The following is a 17,885-nucleotide window of genomic DNA, read 5'->3' as shown; positions in this document are numbered from 1 at the left end:
GCAACAAATCCCTGACAGAAAACTGCTGCCGGGTTCTATTTATGACGTGCTGACACAAATTTCAAATGGTTTTCAACGGTCGTTTGATCGCGACCAGTGTAGGCAGACTTTAGCTGTTGTAGACACGGTGTTACTCACCTATCGAGAAGAAACGAAGCAACCTCGGTGTCCGATCGCAGGCCTCCGCTCCTTGAGTTCTTTCCAGCGCTGGAAAGCTGATCCGATATTTACACGGGTTCTACTTCTTGCCTTATCGTTCCGCAGACGTTTTCCTCTTTTGTTTTTTATCCGCCATCTCTATCTTTCTGTCGCTCGGCTCGGCTAATGTCCGTCCCATGCACTGAAAGCTCTCTCCTCCACATCACGAGTAGACACGCCCCTTATTGCTGATTGGCTACAAGTTTGTTTTGCTCTTCAGCCCGAATCAGTTTTCTAAAGTGTTTTTGAAAAATTACATACCCTACCTTTAATCAGAGAGGATTCGGGCTCCCAAGTAAGACCCCTAATGTCATCACGACATAACTCGAAGTGACCGACAGATAGCGAACCTTCGAACACAAGACTCAAATTCACAATAGTTAAAAAAATATCTTGCATATACATATAATCTAACTTATAACTTTATATATATTATTTAGTTAATATAATATTATATGTGAATTACAAAAATATTTTATTTGATCTAAATAAGTTTTTTTTTTGGTCCTGAATGTTTACCATGGTGTTACCGGATGAATCTCACAAATGAAGTCGTATTTTATGACTACGATTTTAAATTTTTTTTTCATTATTTTTAGGATAATTAAACACATTTTCCTCCCAAACTCTCATGTTTCTAATTCTCATTGTCAGTGATAATTCTCAGAACTGAAATAAAATTATTTAAATCAGCATAAATTAAAGGCATTGTAACAAATACTTTTATGATGAATAAATACTTCAGTTTAAATAATGTATGTTTTGCATTAAAATAATAAGGATGAGATTTCTCATTATAATTAGATAATGGGAGTTTTTAATCAGAGAATGTGCTTAATTTTTATAAAATCATACCATTTTAAAATGCAGAAATACTAAAAACAGCTTCATCAGTGTTGTTAGTGTTGTTACTAAATAAAATAATTAAAAATAATTTTCTTTGATTAAAATTAAGCTAAAAAATATATAAGTATTAGATGGAAAAACGTTGCCTTGGCAACTAAAATGACTAAAACTGAAATCTAAATAAATTACAGCTAAAAAGAAATATTAAAGCAAACAAAAAATAAAATATTAAAGTAAAAATAAAATGAGAACTTAAAATATATAAATAAAACCTAAAAATAAAAGCTTAAAAATATTAATAAATACCATAATAGTGTACTATTATGGTATTTATTAATATTTCAAAACGTTTATATTTTATTCTTGATAGTTGATTTGTGATATTCACCATTTAATACTGCTTCTGTACCATGATATTGAATTTGTCTTACATGATCCAGATGTCTCCATTCTTCAGCCCACTCTCTGTCCATCAGTCTGTGGACCACAGGTTCCTCACGGTAGCCTCCGTTACTGCCTGAAAACGTCAGCAAAAACATGAGAAATGCACTAGTATGTGGAAATGAATGTTAAAGGCGTGCTGCCGTGTGTTGTTACCCGTCAGCCGCGGCCGCTCCTTCAGCTCCCTCAGCTCCAGGATCCGCTGCGGTTCTCTGTACAGGTGAGGTGTGCTGATGTCATCCAGCGCGTAGTGCTGCAGAGGGGGCGGAGTCGGGTGTATCTGGGCGGGGAGCTGCAGCGGGTGGGCGGGGCTGTGTCTGGGGGCGGGGCTAATGGTGCAGATTCGTTTGGCAGGAGGCTCCAGGGAGGCGGGAGGACGCTCATGAAATCCATTCTCTTTACTTCTGGAGTAAATCATTACAAATAGATAAGAAACAAACCCCTAATAACACTTTTGGACCTGCACAATGACAATACCATGGTATTTTCTGAAGTACCTTGCATTAAATACCATGGTACATTTAAAAATGGCAACCATTTAGTGCCATGTTATATATTCAAATGCAATGGTAAAAAAATCCCTAATAACACTTATAAATTTACCATGGTAAAACCTGATTTTTGGGCAATTTGTCGTGGATAATACCATGTTTTTTAGACATGTACAAAATATACCAGGTTCCTTTTCTTTTGTACTTAAAACTGCGGTGATACTATGTTTTACCATGGAATTGCTATTTTATTTTATTTTTTTGGTCATAACATAAATGTAAAAAAATATATATATATATTTTACAGTATTGCTATTGTTATTTTAGTTTTATTTATATACTATTATAGTTTTATTGATATTGTGAATTAGTTTCTTTTTATGTTTTCAGTTTTTGGTTTAATTTTTAGTAATTTTATGTTCTTTTGCCAGTTTTATTAGTTCTTTTTGTATATTACTATTTATGTCAGTTTTAACTCAGTTTTAGATTTAGGACCAGATTTACTAAACAGGGCAAATTAGCGCAGAGTGCAATTCCATAAAAGCACCGATGGGAGGGGAAAATTCTGCGTGTGATTTACTGACAATGCGCACATTAAAGAACACAGACAGATCATTTCCATAATGACCACTGAAAGCTACCAAGAGCAGTGCAAAATTAGCGGCTGGTTTAAGACATGCCTTTTTTGGGCGTTAACAAATACCAGTGAATTGACGAGCGCAAACGTTAGTAAATCGTGTTGCATGATTCAGTTTAATACTCTCCTCCCATAAATTTTGCGTCTGAAAGGGAACCCCTAAAAATGCATATTCAATAAGATCATGCACAAAAATAACTGTGTCCACGCCTTTTCAGCGATAATTCTTCACTGTGCATCTGTAGTAAATCCTGACAGTACTATTTTAACGCCAAAAGACGTTTTGCGCTGGCGCAAGCTGTTACTAAATCTGGCGCTTAAATTATTTCAAGTTATTAATTTTGGCATTTTAACTTCATTCAGTTAGTTGCAAATGCAAAAAGTTTTCATTTAGTTTCATTTATCTAATGTTTATATTTTATTGCAGCTTTATTTTAAGTAACAAAAAATATGTTTTGTTTTGTATTGTACTGTATGGTGAAAACATGGCATTTATATATAAAGTAACGGTATCTGATACCATAACTTTACTATAGTACTGCCGTGGGATTTTATTTGAGAGCTTTACTTTCTCAGGCGTCTGTGTATGCGTTCGTACCTGTTAGGGCTGTGGCGTTTGCTGCTCTCGTTGGGCTCCAGCAGTAGTTCGGTGGAGTCTGCGGGCGACGGGACGCTGGTGCTGAGCAGGAGGTGTTCGTGTTGGGACAGATACTGCGCTGGAGTCTGTTTGGCAGCTCGAGCGCAGTGCAAAAGCTCCCTCTGCAGTAACGGCAGGTTCGCCTGCAGGAGAAACAGAGCTTATACCAGCTTACAGAACATCTCACCGCACAACAAACATCAGCTGAACGCCACACTATTAGCCATCAAACCCACTTTGCAGGGATTTTCTTAAAAGTCTGACCAGCACATTTTTGGCATTTTTCCTGATAAGAGTGGAGATAAAGGTCAGAGGGATTGGTTCCTCGACAGACTTGGAGGAGCCGCGGCGTCTGTTCAGCGTCACTGCACGTTCTGCTTGCTCTTTTCACCAACATCTCGTCAATAAATCTTTCACATGAAAACACTTCAGGATGGAAACGGAGAAGAGAAACAGTCGGCGAGATGAAACAAACCAGAGCCAGCGGTCCATTTCTTACATGATGAGCATGTGAGTTTGATTACTAATGTGAACATATGAAGAATATCAGACTGTTTTCTGGCAAGCACAAGGGGAAAATACTCCCTCATGTAAACTAACTTACACATCTCTCTGTAAAGCGTGCTAAAGTTACTGTTGGAAAGCCCAATTCATTTGAACATTGATGATTTAGTGATTCATCGGGTTGTCACTCAAATTTGGTTCCAAATCCAGCATTTTATGCATTTTCATTAAATAAAACGTGGATAAATGCTGCTGGTATCACTGTGCTATAAATCAAATATTATAAATGGCTTTTAGTTAGTTGTATTGGTCACATACTGATTATGATGTTAGCCACTATAAGAGTTATTTTAGTATTATTTAGAGTTTTTCTGAATATTTTGAACTACCTTTTGTTGTTTCAGTTTTAGTTATTTTGAAATGTGCTATTTTTTCTTTATTATTTTAAATCTCACTGTTCTGGTTTAATTTATTTTTATTTTGGCTTTAGTTTCATTGTTTTTGTTTTATTTCTGCTGAGTAATTTTAGTGCTTCTACTTAGACTTATTTAAGTTAGTTTATTAATGGCAAGCGTTTATTTTTTTCATCTCATATTTACATTTTAACTTCGTTTCAACTTTATCTCAATTTAACAAAATGTTTTTAATAAATGTTTTAATCACAATAAGCCTGTTTTTCACCACATACAGTTAAAAAAAATTAATGAATTTAGCATTTATGGTTTCAATATATCAGTTTTACACTGTTGAAATGATTCACAAATTGGTTTTGACTAAATCATTAAAAAGAACCACATCAAAAGAATGATTTGTTTGTGAGCAGGCTTCATCCCTAAACACTTTAGTATTGATGATATCCAAAGAAAATGATCTGGGAAGCTTTAAAATGATTTCCAAACACATCTAAATGAGGACAAGCATCTCTGTAGTTTTTATTAGCAGTACGACAAACATTTCTGTACATGATTAACTCGGTCCTCCTCTCACATATGCCACCTGCCATTCACGTTCTTTTATTTTTGCGTGGGCATATATTCGGCACGACTGTGTTAACCGCTGCCGAGCTCCATATGCTGCGCAGCCTGTAAAAACCTGCAACGGTTTATAGTCGTGCTTCACACTTCCGACCGCCTGGAATTCTCGGAAGTCTCAGTCTGCTCCGTAAATTACCAAAGGAAACACGAGACACCTTCCACTTTCTCCGTTCAGCATCCCTGTCGTGCATGCTATCATAAAATCATCAAATTGTGCAGCTGTCTATTTTAAATATTTTCAATATACTTAATATTTTCAGTATTTATAATATCTTTTCTTTTCTTTTTAAATATGACTATTTGGGTTCCATTTCTTTTTAGCTTAGTTCTAGCTTTTATTTATTTCCAGTTAGTAATTTAGTGCAACAACTAGTTTTTCCAATCTATTTCTGATTTTTAGTTCAAGTTTAACATTTAGTGTTTCCATCTCATATTTATATTTAACTTTAGTTCAGCTTTATTCAACAAAATTGTTTAAATAATTCAAGTTAAAATCGTTCAAGCAGCTTCACATCTGTTTCATCCTAAATATCTTTTCAGGGATTCACTAAAATCCCCAAATTAACATTCCTGCTTTCAAATGGACTTTTTATTTTAAACATTTTTAAAAATATTTTTAATAGTTTTACATTTATTTTTTAAATAATTACAATATTTAAAAAAAAAAAAATTTTTATGTTCAATTTATGTTTAGTTCAGTTCTAGTTTTTTTTGTTTAACTTTAATTGTTTCCATCTCATTTTTATATTTTATTTAAATTTTTCTATTTTTTTTCTATTTCCTTTTTTCCCATTTACTATTTTATCCCAATTTTCTATTTTATTTTCGTTTATTTAGTTTCAATTCAACAAAAAAGTTTGAGTAGTTTTTGTTTTAGTGAACTATAATAGCCCTGGTTAACAATAGGAACAAGGGCGAGTGAATACAGATTTGCCCTTTTTTAGCTCAACTATTGCTTTATTGGCCGTTTACCTTCAGGAAGGGAATGACGAAGGGCCTCAGGGGGAAGTTTGTAGCTTCTTGCAGTCTGGAGTGAAACTCTTCAATGGTGACGGTGGAGTTCTGTGGGAGAAACACATCGCTTGTTAACTCTGGTTCACATTTGAGCAAACGGTGCTCGTGAAAGGCGTGTGTGAGGGACGCACCACCAGCGCCAGCACCAGGTTTCGGACGCTCTCTCCGATCTCGGGCGAGATGTCGTTGCCGAACTGCTGCAGTGTTGTGAGGAAGCGCTTGAGTTTGCTCAGCTGTCGCGCGCCGCAGGTGGCTGGAAGCTGCTGGTTGGCCAGAGAGGAGGAAGATGATGATGAAGGGCCATTGCTGTAGCGCTGAGGCGGCGAGGGAATGGCGTTGAGCATCGGCGGGGAGTGATTGATCCCATTGGTCACTGCAGAAAGAGCAAATGTGCTTAGCAATGATCTGCAAACACAGAATTAATCAATATTTTACTAATATTTTGAACTGCCTTTTATTTTATGTTTCCATTTTTATTTTAATTTTCTTATGTGCCTTTGTCTTTTTTTTTTTATATTACTATTTATGCTCAATTTCAGTTTTATTTTTCTTTTAGTTTTTATTTCTTTCCAGTTAAACTTATTTCAGTTAGTTTTTTAGTTTAATGTTGAGTTTTTCCATCTCGTATTTATGTTTTATTTTATTTCAGCTTTATTTCAATTTAACAAAAATGTTTTTAAAATTTTAATTTTAGTTAATACCCCTGTTTTTAACCACATACATTTTCCTGCAAGCTCAAAAAAATGAGTGAAGTGTTGTTTTTATGGCTATAATATATAAAGGCACAGTTATAAAAAATAAAAAAAACTCTTTCAGCAAAACCACTCTTTTCATTTTAAACATTTACTCTGGTTTTCCTTTGTATTTTGGTACTGCAGTTAGTTGCTAATGTAGGTTAAATGATTTTCCCCCCTCATTCTAAGTTGTTTTGCATACAAATGCATGCTAAATAATGAAATGTAAATGCACTACTATGCATTTAAAGTACTGTACTTCTCTGGTGAAAGATTATATGCCAGTATTAGGGCATCTGTGTTTGTGTTAAACTGGAAATGGATGACACATTGCATACTGTAAATTGCATACTACATACTGCAATTTTGACAAATAGGCTATCCGGGTATTCAATGCATAAAGAAAATTGCTGTTTGTGTACATCAATTGCATTGATTTTTTTTCTCTCTGATTTATCAGCATTTACGAAAAATCATCAAAACCTCACCAGTAGGAGTGGAAATAACTGATTATGCAACTAGTGCTACATCGTTGTCACATGACCTCATTAAATCCATCTGTAATCACTTGTGGTTTATCAATCACAATGGAAATGGAAGGTCAAGTCAAGTACACTGCATACTGCAAACTGCATACTACAAATGTTGACAAATGCAATAGGTTATTTAAGCATTAGCTAAACTGAACCAATTTTTTTTTTTCAGTTCAATATACACTTAAACTATGGCATCCGTATCTGTTTCAGCAACATTTAAAAAAAAAAAAAAAAACTTTAATTAGAACATATGTTGGGAGTGGATATTACTGAATATTTTTCAGTATATACTGTATACTGCCTACTATTAAAAAAAATAGTATGTGGAACAGATTGCATGATTCCACAATGAAAATTTCAAACAACTTATATGCTACATTGTTGTCACATGATCTCATTAAGTATGTCTGAAATTGCTTTTGTGCATTGCACACTGCAAACTGCACACTACATACTGCAAATGCTGAAGCACACAGAAAATTCAAATCCTGTGCACAGTATGCATACTGCAGAAATGGTAGTATGTCATCCTATAGGACACACTAGTGCCAATGCCACATACAGCATAGTACAGATAGCATGCATGTTTGTGTGCGGGTCTCACATGCTGTGGTGGAGAAGGCCGCCGGTCGAGGTCCGCTGGGGTTGACGGAGGGTAGAGGGGGCATGACGGAGACGGTTGGTCTGGAATGAGTCTTTCCATCCACTGGGGAACCGGGCATGGCAGGAACGTTCTTCTCTGTACTGTCTGAAAACCAGAGAGACTGAGCTGGAGATTGACAGATCACTTATTATCTTCCTAATCATGAACATTTCTGTTTGTTCATGTAGAGATTTCCATTAAAACCCAATAAAGTGCGGCGGATTCGTGGCAGCAGAACATCTCTGATCTCATTCGTCCTGACATAAAATCACCATAGAATCATTTCTTAACTAGATTCATCTTGCATCTGCAACCCAAAGCATTCCCAGAAGCACCAGGGCAAACGATGCAAACACAAATGGAGTCATTGTGTCTCATGCATTGATATGCAATCGATGCATTGATATGCAATTCACGTTTAAAGACGCCTCGACAATCCAATTGAGCCCAAACTTCTAAAAAAGCGGCGTAAATTTCCAAGCCCGAGCTCGTCTAATCTTAACCCTCGCAGCCTTACTAAACCCATTGTCCTTTCTGCTGCACACCAGATGTTTTCTGCCCCTGTTTAAGAGCCGTGGAGTCCCGACAGCTGAAGTGCAAATGAACCAGGTTGGCCTCGGGAAAGAAAGGATGATCATTGAGCCCGCTTAAGAATGGAGAATCGGGCCATTTCACGCTCGCTAACTAGGCTTCACAAAAGCCGTCAAGGGCTAAACGCATACTTTCTGCCTGTGAATGGACCACCAGGCCCAAAAGTTGTAGATCAGAGGCGCTATTGTTCTACAAGAGCCGTGAGAGAAGCTATCGGCCTCATTTGGAGTATATCAGACCGCTGGAAATGCTTTTACAAAGGCGGCTAATAGACCCACACAGATCGAGTTGTCAAAGGTCATGAAACGCTTCTTACCAGACGACTTTTCATAGACGGACGGGGCTTCTCTCGCTGAAAAGCGTGTTTTGTTTAACGTTTATTCATGGGAAACTAATGCAGTGAATGTGTTTCTCGCGTATAGATTTTAAATGGGTCTCTCCACTTAACAATGAAAAGTAAGGCGGCTTTTAATGGGATTGTTATAGCGCTTCATTTCTACGTTTCACTGCAGTCGTGATAATCAGAAGAGTTTGTCACAAAACTGAAAACTTTTTGAAAGCATTTTGCAAGTTAATATGCTGTTTATATCATTCTATTTTACTCTATTTGTTGATGTTTTTGAGTTGTGTGCAAGGGTTATTAGTTAACTATAACTAAATCCTTAAAAAATATTTCCGTTACTTAAAATAAAATAAACTAACTATATATAAAACGTATTTTTATGTAGCTAGTTGCCAGGGCTACATTTATCATTTTTAATTAGATTAAGTTGAAGTACTAAAATAACTACAATAAAAAATAAACCAAAACTAATAAGAAAATAATCAAAACTAATAAAAACGATAACACACAATAAAATTACTAAAACTTTAACTAAAATTAATGTGAAAACATGAAATCAAAAAATAAAATAAAACTATAAATAATTGTAAATAATTGATACTAAAATAACACTGTGGTGCACTGCATTAAATAAAAGAAATCACAGAAATATAAGACAAATCACGTTTCTATGGAGGACAAAACCTGCAGAATAATATATAAAATATTTTAAAATGATAAGATAAAGATAAAAAAAAATATTACTACATTTAATTATTTATTGTATTCTTTATTATTATTGTTGATGTTATCATTATTATTATTTATTATACATTTATTGCATATTTCTGCAAGTTCGGTCCTCCATATGTTTCAAATCAATGTTTGAAGGACAAATCAAATGCTGAAGGATTGCATTTTGCAATTTAAGCTCATTTGATGTATTGCAATGAATCTCATTCTTGGGTTTTTATTGTGTGACTCCAACCAAACCATCGTCTTAGCCCACTAATCGATGCGGCGCAGTCACAGGTGCGATACACTTTTGCACACACGCGCTTGGACACATAGATACAGATCTTGTGGTTTGCGAGTGCACCTGAGCCCTGCTCCGGGTCCTTCAGGCTGCCCCTCTTAATGCCTGACTGAAAAAATCACATGCCAGCTTTTTTTCCCCTTCCATGTACACCTGGTTCCTTCCTAGGAGGCAGGAAGTAGAACGCGGGAAGGACTGGGAGAAACAGGAAGCCCAGCCATTTGGGTTTGTGCCACACCATAGGATGCACACAAACCCTCCGGTATCCACCGTCTGTTAGCAGAGATTAGCATCACACCTGCGGAGAACTACAGCTTAACCAACACTAGCGACCTAAGACAAGACACAGTTCTACTAGTCAAGCTACATTTTGGTAATATGGATTAAAAAATATTTTATAAAAGTTTACAGCTCTAAAATCAGATTGGAGTCAAGTTTATTATAAAATATCAAAATACATCGACTAGACTGATCAGGCTAGATCACATAATTTGAGATTATGAATTAAATCATTCAATCTTGTTTTTTGGTGTAAATATTGTATAAAATAGCCATTCATGCATGCATATCGTTACATTGTATTGAATATAAATACTATAAATTGCATAAATGAGCATTGTGATGACTCTCGAAAAATTTTATTTGAGTATTATTGATATGCTATTATATTTTTATTAATATTTTATATTTATATTTTCAGTTTTCATTTTAATTTGTTAAATTTATTTTGTAATTTTATGTGCTTTTGTCATTATTATTAGTTTTTAATATTACTATTTGTTTAATTCATTTTTAGTATAGTTTTAAATTAAATTGTTATATATTTACAGTTAGTAATTTTAGTGCTTTAACTTAATTCCAGGAAACAGTCCTGGAATAATAAAACATATTTGATTTCAGCTTTTAACAAAACAATTAACAAAACTTTTAATTTTTAGATAATAACCTGCATATTATGCATATTTTATGCATTTATATTTATGCATAATTGAAATGAATACATGAAGGCTTATAAAAATCAAGTGTATTCAAACTGTAGATACTTCCAGCTCTTAAATGTGTCCTTTTTCGTGGTTTCAGGGACACAAGGCAGGTTTGGATTCTTTGGTTATCAGTCACTGAACTGCTCGAGGTCAACGAGGCAGAGGCATCCATGCCTTCCACCTGACACACACACACACACACACACACACACACACACACCTCCTCCTGCACACAGGTCTGTTAGCACAGCTCCAGGATATCTGTGCGGATCAATATTGATCTGCTAACAGCAAATGCGCAGCTTCCTCTGACTGCCACCTGTTACACACCGCCTCCAATAAAGAGGAAAAATTAATTACTGCTGTTATTGAACGCCACTGTCAATATTAGCTGGTCTTCTGACACAGCTCATCATGCTGAGAAACTTTAAGCTGCATCCTATATGTGACCCTGGACCACAAAACCAGTCATAATGGTCAATTTTTTGAAATTGAGATTTATACCTCATCTGAAAGCTAAATAAATAAGCTTTCCATTGATGTGTGGTTTGTTAGGATAGGACAATATTTGGCCGAGATACAACTATTTGAAAATCTGGAATCTGAGGGTGCAAAAAAATCTAAATATTGAGAAAATCATCTTTAAAGTTGTCCAAATGAAGTTCTTAGCAATGCATATCACTAATCAAAAATTACGTTTTGATATATTTACTGTAGGAAATTTACTAAATATCATTATGGAACATGATCTTTACTTAATATCCTAATGATTTTTGGCATAAAAGAAAAATAAATATAAGAAAAACATTTTTTTTTGACCCATACAATGTATATTGCTACAAATATACCCCAGAGACTTAAGACTGCTTTTGTGCTCCAGGGTCACATATATAACTTTTAATCATAGCTTCACCACAGATTAATTAATAACTAGTATGTTTATTTGCTTATGCATAAATGCATAAAGTACACATATTATGCATAGATGCATATTACTGTTTGATTTATGTTTATGCCTATTTAGGAATATTTGAAATGAATACATAAACGTCACAAAGCTCATTATGCAAAACAACTGAAATAAGTTCTTGTTCACTCCATTTTTTTAATTATTTCAAATTATTATGTAACTCTAAACATTTAATATTTAGCTCTCTGATTAGTCAATACAATGCATTCCGGGTCAAATATTGTTATATAATGATGCGAAACTGAATAATTAATTGATTTCAACTCTATCTATCGTATCCCTCTATCTATTTAAAAAAAAAGTTGTATGAATTTACATTCCTTTTAATTCTATTTTCTTACATTCAAATTGCAATTCTGCGTCCTGTTTGCCACCTCAATTCAAATTTTACTTAAATTCAGGCATTTTTAAATTCATTTCTTCTTTTTCGTCTCAGAATTTTGAGTTTATATCTAACAATTCATACGTTTTTTCTCAAAATTGTGAGTTTATATCTCAGAATTCAGACTTTTTTTTCTTGCAATTGCGAGTTTATCTCTCAATTCTGAATTTTTTCCTCAAAACAGGTTCATTTCTAAACATGAGAGATGTTCTTTATAACATTTCTGACAAGAAGATGGATATGCATATATCCTCACTGATTTCTCCTAAAACATATGAAAACATAAACTGTGCCGATTTGGTTGTGAATACATTTGCTGACTCTGAGAATATAACCAAACCCATCTGAAAGAGCTTTACTCCCCCAAAACGTTAAACATTGAGGCACAAAGAGTTGATTTAAAAGCCCGGCCTGTCTTTGTTTAAAATGATATATGAATTTCCATTAAAAGCGCTTCAATGCAGCCAAACCGAGTGTTTAGAAATCATTTAAAGAGTGCGGGACAAAAGCCTCCAGCCACACATCAGCAAAACAAACCCACACAGAGCTGCTTGCAGCCTCGGACACAAAAGGGTTAAGCTATCGGATCATTATTATGTGTGTGAGAGAGAGAGAGAGAGAGAGAAAGAGCTAGGACGGATGTTTCTGTTTCCCTCCCCCTCCGTCTCCTTCTGTTCCTCCACCATATGGAGCTGATGGGGGTGTGAAGGACAGCTGGAGTCTCCGACAGTCACCTGTGTCCAGATCCCACCGCAGAGGACAGATCACAGAGCACACTTCCTCAGATGCCCTAATCTCAAGGGCCCTTGTCTATGGAAGCTTATTTCTGCCATGGAGTAAAAATATTAAAAAGACAATTGTGAATTTTTCTCACAATTCAGACTTTTTTCTTGCAATTGCGAGTTCATATCTCAGTTCTGACTTTTTTTTTTTTGTCAGAATTGTTAGTTTATATCTCACAATTCAGCTGCTTTTTCATAGATTAACAAGTTAATATCTCACAATTCAGACTTTTTCTCAGAATTGCAACTTTATATGTCACCATTTGGACCTTTTTTTATCAAAACTGCAAGTTTATATCTCATAATTCAGACTTTTTTCATAGAATTACAAATTTATGTCTCACAATTGTTTCTAAGAAGTGTGAGTTTATATTACAATTCAGGTGTTTTATTTCTTAAATTTGCAAGTTTATATCTCACAATTCAGACTTTCTTCTCAAAATTGTGAGTTTATATCTCACAGTTGAGACCTTTATGCTCAGAAGTTTACGTCTCACAGTTCACATTTTTATCATAGAATTAAAAAAAATATTTATTTGACAATTCTGACTTTTTTTCTCAGAATTGCACGTTTATATCTCACAATTTGGACTTTTTTCTCAAAAAATTTAGTTTAGGCTACATCTCACAATTTCTACTTTTTTTCTCAGAATTGCGAGTTAACATCTTTTTCATCACAATACATAACTTGCAATTGAGAGAACAAGTCCAAATTGTGTGATACAGAGTCTAAACTCTGACGAGTCGCAAACAGCAAAAATAATGCTAAAGGCAAACAACAAAATGCATGTATAAAAAGATCTCAATGGCGTCTCAAACTGTGCTCGGGTTTGCCAAGATACCTGCACTCAAAACTCAAATGACCTGAGCTGCTCTCTGCATTCACTTCATAGCTCTATATTCCAACTATTGTCTGATTTATAGAATTTAAGTTGAAGAAACATAACCGATATCACTCCATGAAGTCTCCTGAGCTCTGAAAGAGCATTAAAATGTTCCAGTGGGGAGGGAAAGAGGAAAATAGGAGTTTGACAGGAGGAGAGGGAGGCGGGAGGGAAAGTTAAAGAAAAGAAGGCAAAACAAAAGCTGCACCTGGTGCCTATCAGTCCACACACACACACACACACACACACACACACATCTGCTGCTCTCTCGCCTCAGCAACAGGTCGAAGCCTCACGCATGCTGTTCATGTTCAGTCCTCTCATCTCTTTAATGAAATCATCACATCGATCTGACCCTGAGCTCATCAGTGTCAGTCACTTCAACTACATGCATAGTCTGACCCTCAATTCATTGACTTGCCAAACCCATTCAGATCATCCAGATCTCTCAAGTGCATTAACTGGGAATGGATTTACTGGAGCATTTAGATCTTTAGAAGGTTATATTGTAAAAAAAAAAAAAAATTCAAAGTGAATAATGAAGTACATTTTAAACAAAAATACGAATTCAGCTTTTCTATTTCAAAATTTTTACATTTAGTTCAATGTGTTACTCGCCATTTCTTTGCAACTGAAATTTACTAGCAATTTCTGAGTGAAAATTGCTTTTAAGAAATAAATCCTACACCAATGTTTTTTTCAGTGAATATTAACAGAATGAGCTTAAAGTCAAAGTGATTAATTAGCATTTGAAGACGATTGGATTGTAAAGGTACATTTGAGATGTACTTAATTGTTTTTTTTAAACTTACAGTAGCATAAAAATACTATGGCATTTGAACATGGTGAACACAAAATACCGTCTAGATATTATTATTATTATCTGGAAAAAAATATTTTACTAATTAACTACTGACATTGAACATGATTATAGAAAGGGATTTAGTGATTGAAACTTTTTTTGAATAGTTTCCATATTAGAATGACAAAACCTTAACAAAAAAAGTACCATGGTACATAGAACACTTTGAAAAAAATACCATGGTATTCTTCAAAAAAAAAAATGCTGAAATATTTAAACTTCTTAAACTATCATTGCACCATGTGCACAAAATCATTTTATGAATCACTATTTTTGTCTTATTTTATAATAAAACAATCTAAACATACCTAAACTAAATGCATTGGCTTGGGAAGTAAAATTGCTTCAAATATGAAGAATACATGTCAAAAATAAATGTATTTTAACTGCTATTGGCAGATATTTCCACTTGTTTTCAGCATGAATCTCACTTCATTTATTTACTTCCACTTCTTCATCGCTGCAGCCTGATGTGGATGTAGTTTCATGAATGCCAGACAGCTTGTTTTTGTTTGAGAAGGACTTCACACAGTCACACACACTTGCACATTTGCGTGATGAAGTGAAGGATCCATTATTGACATCCTGATAACAGTCAAATTGGAAACGGCTTGTGTGTGTCATGACTAAAGCCACTGTCCTTCATCTCATCGGAAGCATCTCCTTGCCCTTCTGACCTCTGTGGGACTAACTGATTGGCCGGCTGATCAATCGGTCACTCAGCGGCTGCTCTGATTGGCTGCTTCCGCTTGATTTTAGAAACACAGAGAGCAAGCTGTGGGACTCGATAAGAGCCTGTTGAAATGTTAATGTCAGTGTGTTTCTCTGGCGCACACACACACACACACACACACACACACACACACACACACATCTGGTCTGATATAGGGCTCGTTTCTAGCCAAAACTCTCCTGGACCAGGAAAAATACTCCAGTCCAGATACACTGGTACAATACGCTGTCAGCTACCTGGACTAAATCTTCACAATATATTTGACACTTATGGGCACTAATATGTGAGTTATGTAGCATTTGAATACCATGGTAAAATCGAACAGTACCACGGTATATATCAAAGTGCTATCAGCTGATACTTGTGAGGGTAACTAAAATGTCTAAAACTGAAAATGAAAGAAAACGTTATATGAAAAAATAAATAAATAAAAATAGCAAAAGCACATTGTTTAAAAATTAAACAAACAACGGAAATAAAAATAAAATTCAATAGAAATATTAAAGAAAAACTAATAAAATGATAAAAGCACAACAACATTTATAAAACAAACTAAAAATAAAAACTGAAATAAACAAAGTTTTATAGAAATATTATAAAACTAATAAAAATGACAAAAGCACAACAAAATTACTAAAACAAAAAACTAAAATAAAATTACATGTAATACTTCTAATAAAATGGTAATAAAAAGGAGATAAAATCACATAATAAAATTACTAAAACTGAAACTAAGAATAAAAATAAGGTTAAATAGTAATATTTATAACAAAATGACTAAAACTAGAATTCAAATGAAATCTTAAAATACAAAAATATTAATAAATACAAAAATAATAGTAAAATAACTTCCTTAATAAAGGTTTGATACAAAATCCTAACAAAAATGTTCCATAAGAGTACTATGCTTTTTTAATGAATTTACAATGGCATTCTTTTAAGAGTATGATGTGAATTCCTTGATGCACTAATCATTCAGTACTACAGTAAATACCGAAAGTATCATGCTTTTGATACAATCATCACTCTCACATGCACAGCAAGTGTTCTGTCAAGCTCTATTGAGATCTTCTCTAATTATGGGGCCCTTATAGACTAAACGTCTCTAGCCAGACTCCTCCAGGGCCCCTGAGGGCCTCCACAAAGAGCTGTTCGGGGTCATCGAGCACAAGTCGCCCAGCGCTACATCTTCACTAGGGCTACTAGTGACTGTTGTGATGTCCAGCAGACCTTCAGACCACACAGCAGGTCAAAGTGGGACAATGGCCGCAGACACCGCTCCATCAGACGCAACAGACAAACGGTTGTTTTAAGGCTAATCGGCCGGATCAGCCGCCGTCTCGATGACAAGACGACAGTTAGCGTTGCTTTAGCAGAGCTAATGTGAAACTTCCTGCTTCAGCGTGACTCAACAGCTGCTCTACAGATGTGTGTGTGTGTGTGTGTGACATTTTCATATGCAACGGTACTTGTTGGTATGTTTTTGTAGATGTACTATAATCACTATATAGTACTTTTAATCAACAAGGACGCATTAAATTGATCAAAAGTGACGGCAAAGACATTAAAAATGTTACAAAAGATTTCTATTTCAAATAAATGCGGTTCTTTTGAACGTTCATTAAAGAATTTTGAATGGTTTCCACAAAAAAATTACAATTTAAACTGAAGACTGGAGTAATGGTGCTGGAAATTCAGCTTTGCATCACAGGAATAAATTACATTTTAAAATATATCACAATAGAAAAGAGTTATTCTGAATTTGAATAATATTTTACAATTTTTTTATGTATTTTTGATCAAATAAATGCAGCCTTGGTGAGCAGAAGAGACTTTCAAAGCTTTCAAAAATGTTACATCATCTTATACCCACCCCAAACCTTTGAACAACCATTCTAAAGTTTTGGGTCAGTAAGTAGAAATTAATACTTTCATTCAGCAAGGATGCATTAAATTGATTAAAAGTGAAAGTAAAGATTTTTATAATGTTTCAAAAGATTGCTATTTTAAATAAATATTGTTCTTTTTTTCAAGATTCAAATAATCCTGAAATCCTGGCACGGAAGACTGGAGTAATGAGGCTGAAAAATGCAGCATTGCCTCACAGGAATAAATTACATTTTAAATTATTTTCACATAGAAAACGGTTATTTTCAATTGCAATTTTTTTATATATATTTTTGATTAAATAAATGCAGCCTTGGTGAGCAGAAGAGACTTCTTTCTAAAACATTACATAATCCTGCCAAGTTTTGAACAGTAGTGTAATAATATAAGAATACTCAAAAATAATCATGTTATCATCTGATACCATCACTTTTAAAGGTCTAAATTGAAAAAAAAAAGATGGAAAGAAAGTCGAAAACACTAGAAACAGTGCTTAAATGTGTTTTATCCTTAAATTTGGAGGACTACAAGACACTATCAGCACAGCCAGCGAAGGATCGAACGCAACTGTTTTGAACGAGCGCACCTTTTTTTTAACAACCAAAAAGTTTTGTTGTCTGTTGCGGAAGAACAGACGTTCCTCTGTTGATAGCAGAGAAGCGGATCCAGCGAGAACTTGATGGGGCGACGCGGAATGAAAACGTTTTTTTTAGGAGTCGTGGTAGTAGAGGCGGTGAC

General features: G+C 34.8%; 1 protein-coding gene across 3 annotated transcripts in view; it reads right to left on the bottom strand.

The window, feature by feature from the left end:
• The window catches only part of LOC107666150 (protein CBFA2T2-like), a 47,247-nt gene that overhangs the window by 11,749 nt on the left and 17,613 nt on the right, over positions 1-17,885 (bottom strand). For 2 of the 3 annotated variants that reach the window (XM_016457326.1, XM_016457328.1), the window contains exons 2-7: positions 7,677-7,820; positions 5,934-6,175; positions 5,761-5,850; positions 3,212-3,393; positions 1,642-1,889; positions 1,476-1,561 (exon numbers count right to left, since the gene is read on the bottom strand). In XM_016457326.1, coding sequence (XP_016312812.1) covers positions 1,476-1,561; positions 1,642-1,889; positions 3,212-3,393; positions 5,761-5,850; positions 5,934-6,175; positions 7,677-7,820 — 992 coding nt within the window. The remainder of the gene's footprint in view (positions 1-1,475; positions 1,562-1,641; positions 1,890-3,211; positions 3,394-5,760; positions 5,851-5,933; positions 6,176-7,676; positions 7,821-17,885) is intronic. The other variant, XM_016457327.1, reaches the window with a different exon arrangement.

Source organism: Sinocyclocheilus anshuiensis, unplaced genomic scaffold, assembly GCF_001515605.1.
Source record: "Sinocyclocheilus anshuiensis isolate Anshui unplaced genomic scaffold, SAMN03320099.WGS_v1.1 scaffold447, whole genome shotgun sequence".
NCBI classification, from domain to species: domain Eukaryota; kingdom Metazoa; phylum Chordata; class Actinopteri; order Cypriniformes; family Cyprinidae; genus Sinocyclocheilus; species Sinocyclocheilus anshuiensis.
Note: the sequence above shows the minus strand (reverse complement) of the source record. Positions and strands in the feature narration are given on the sequence as shown.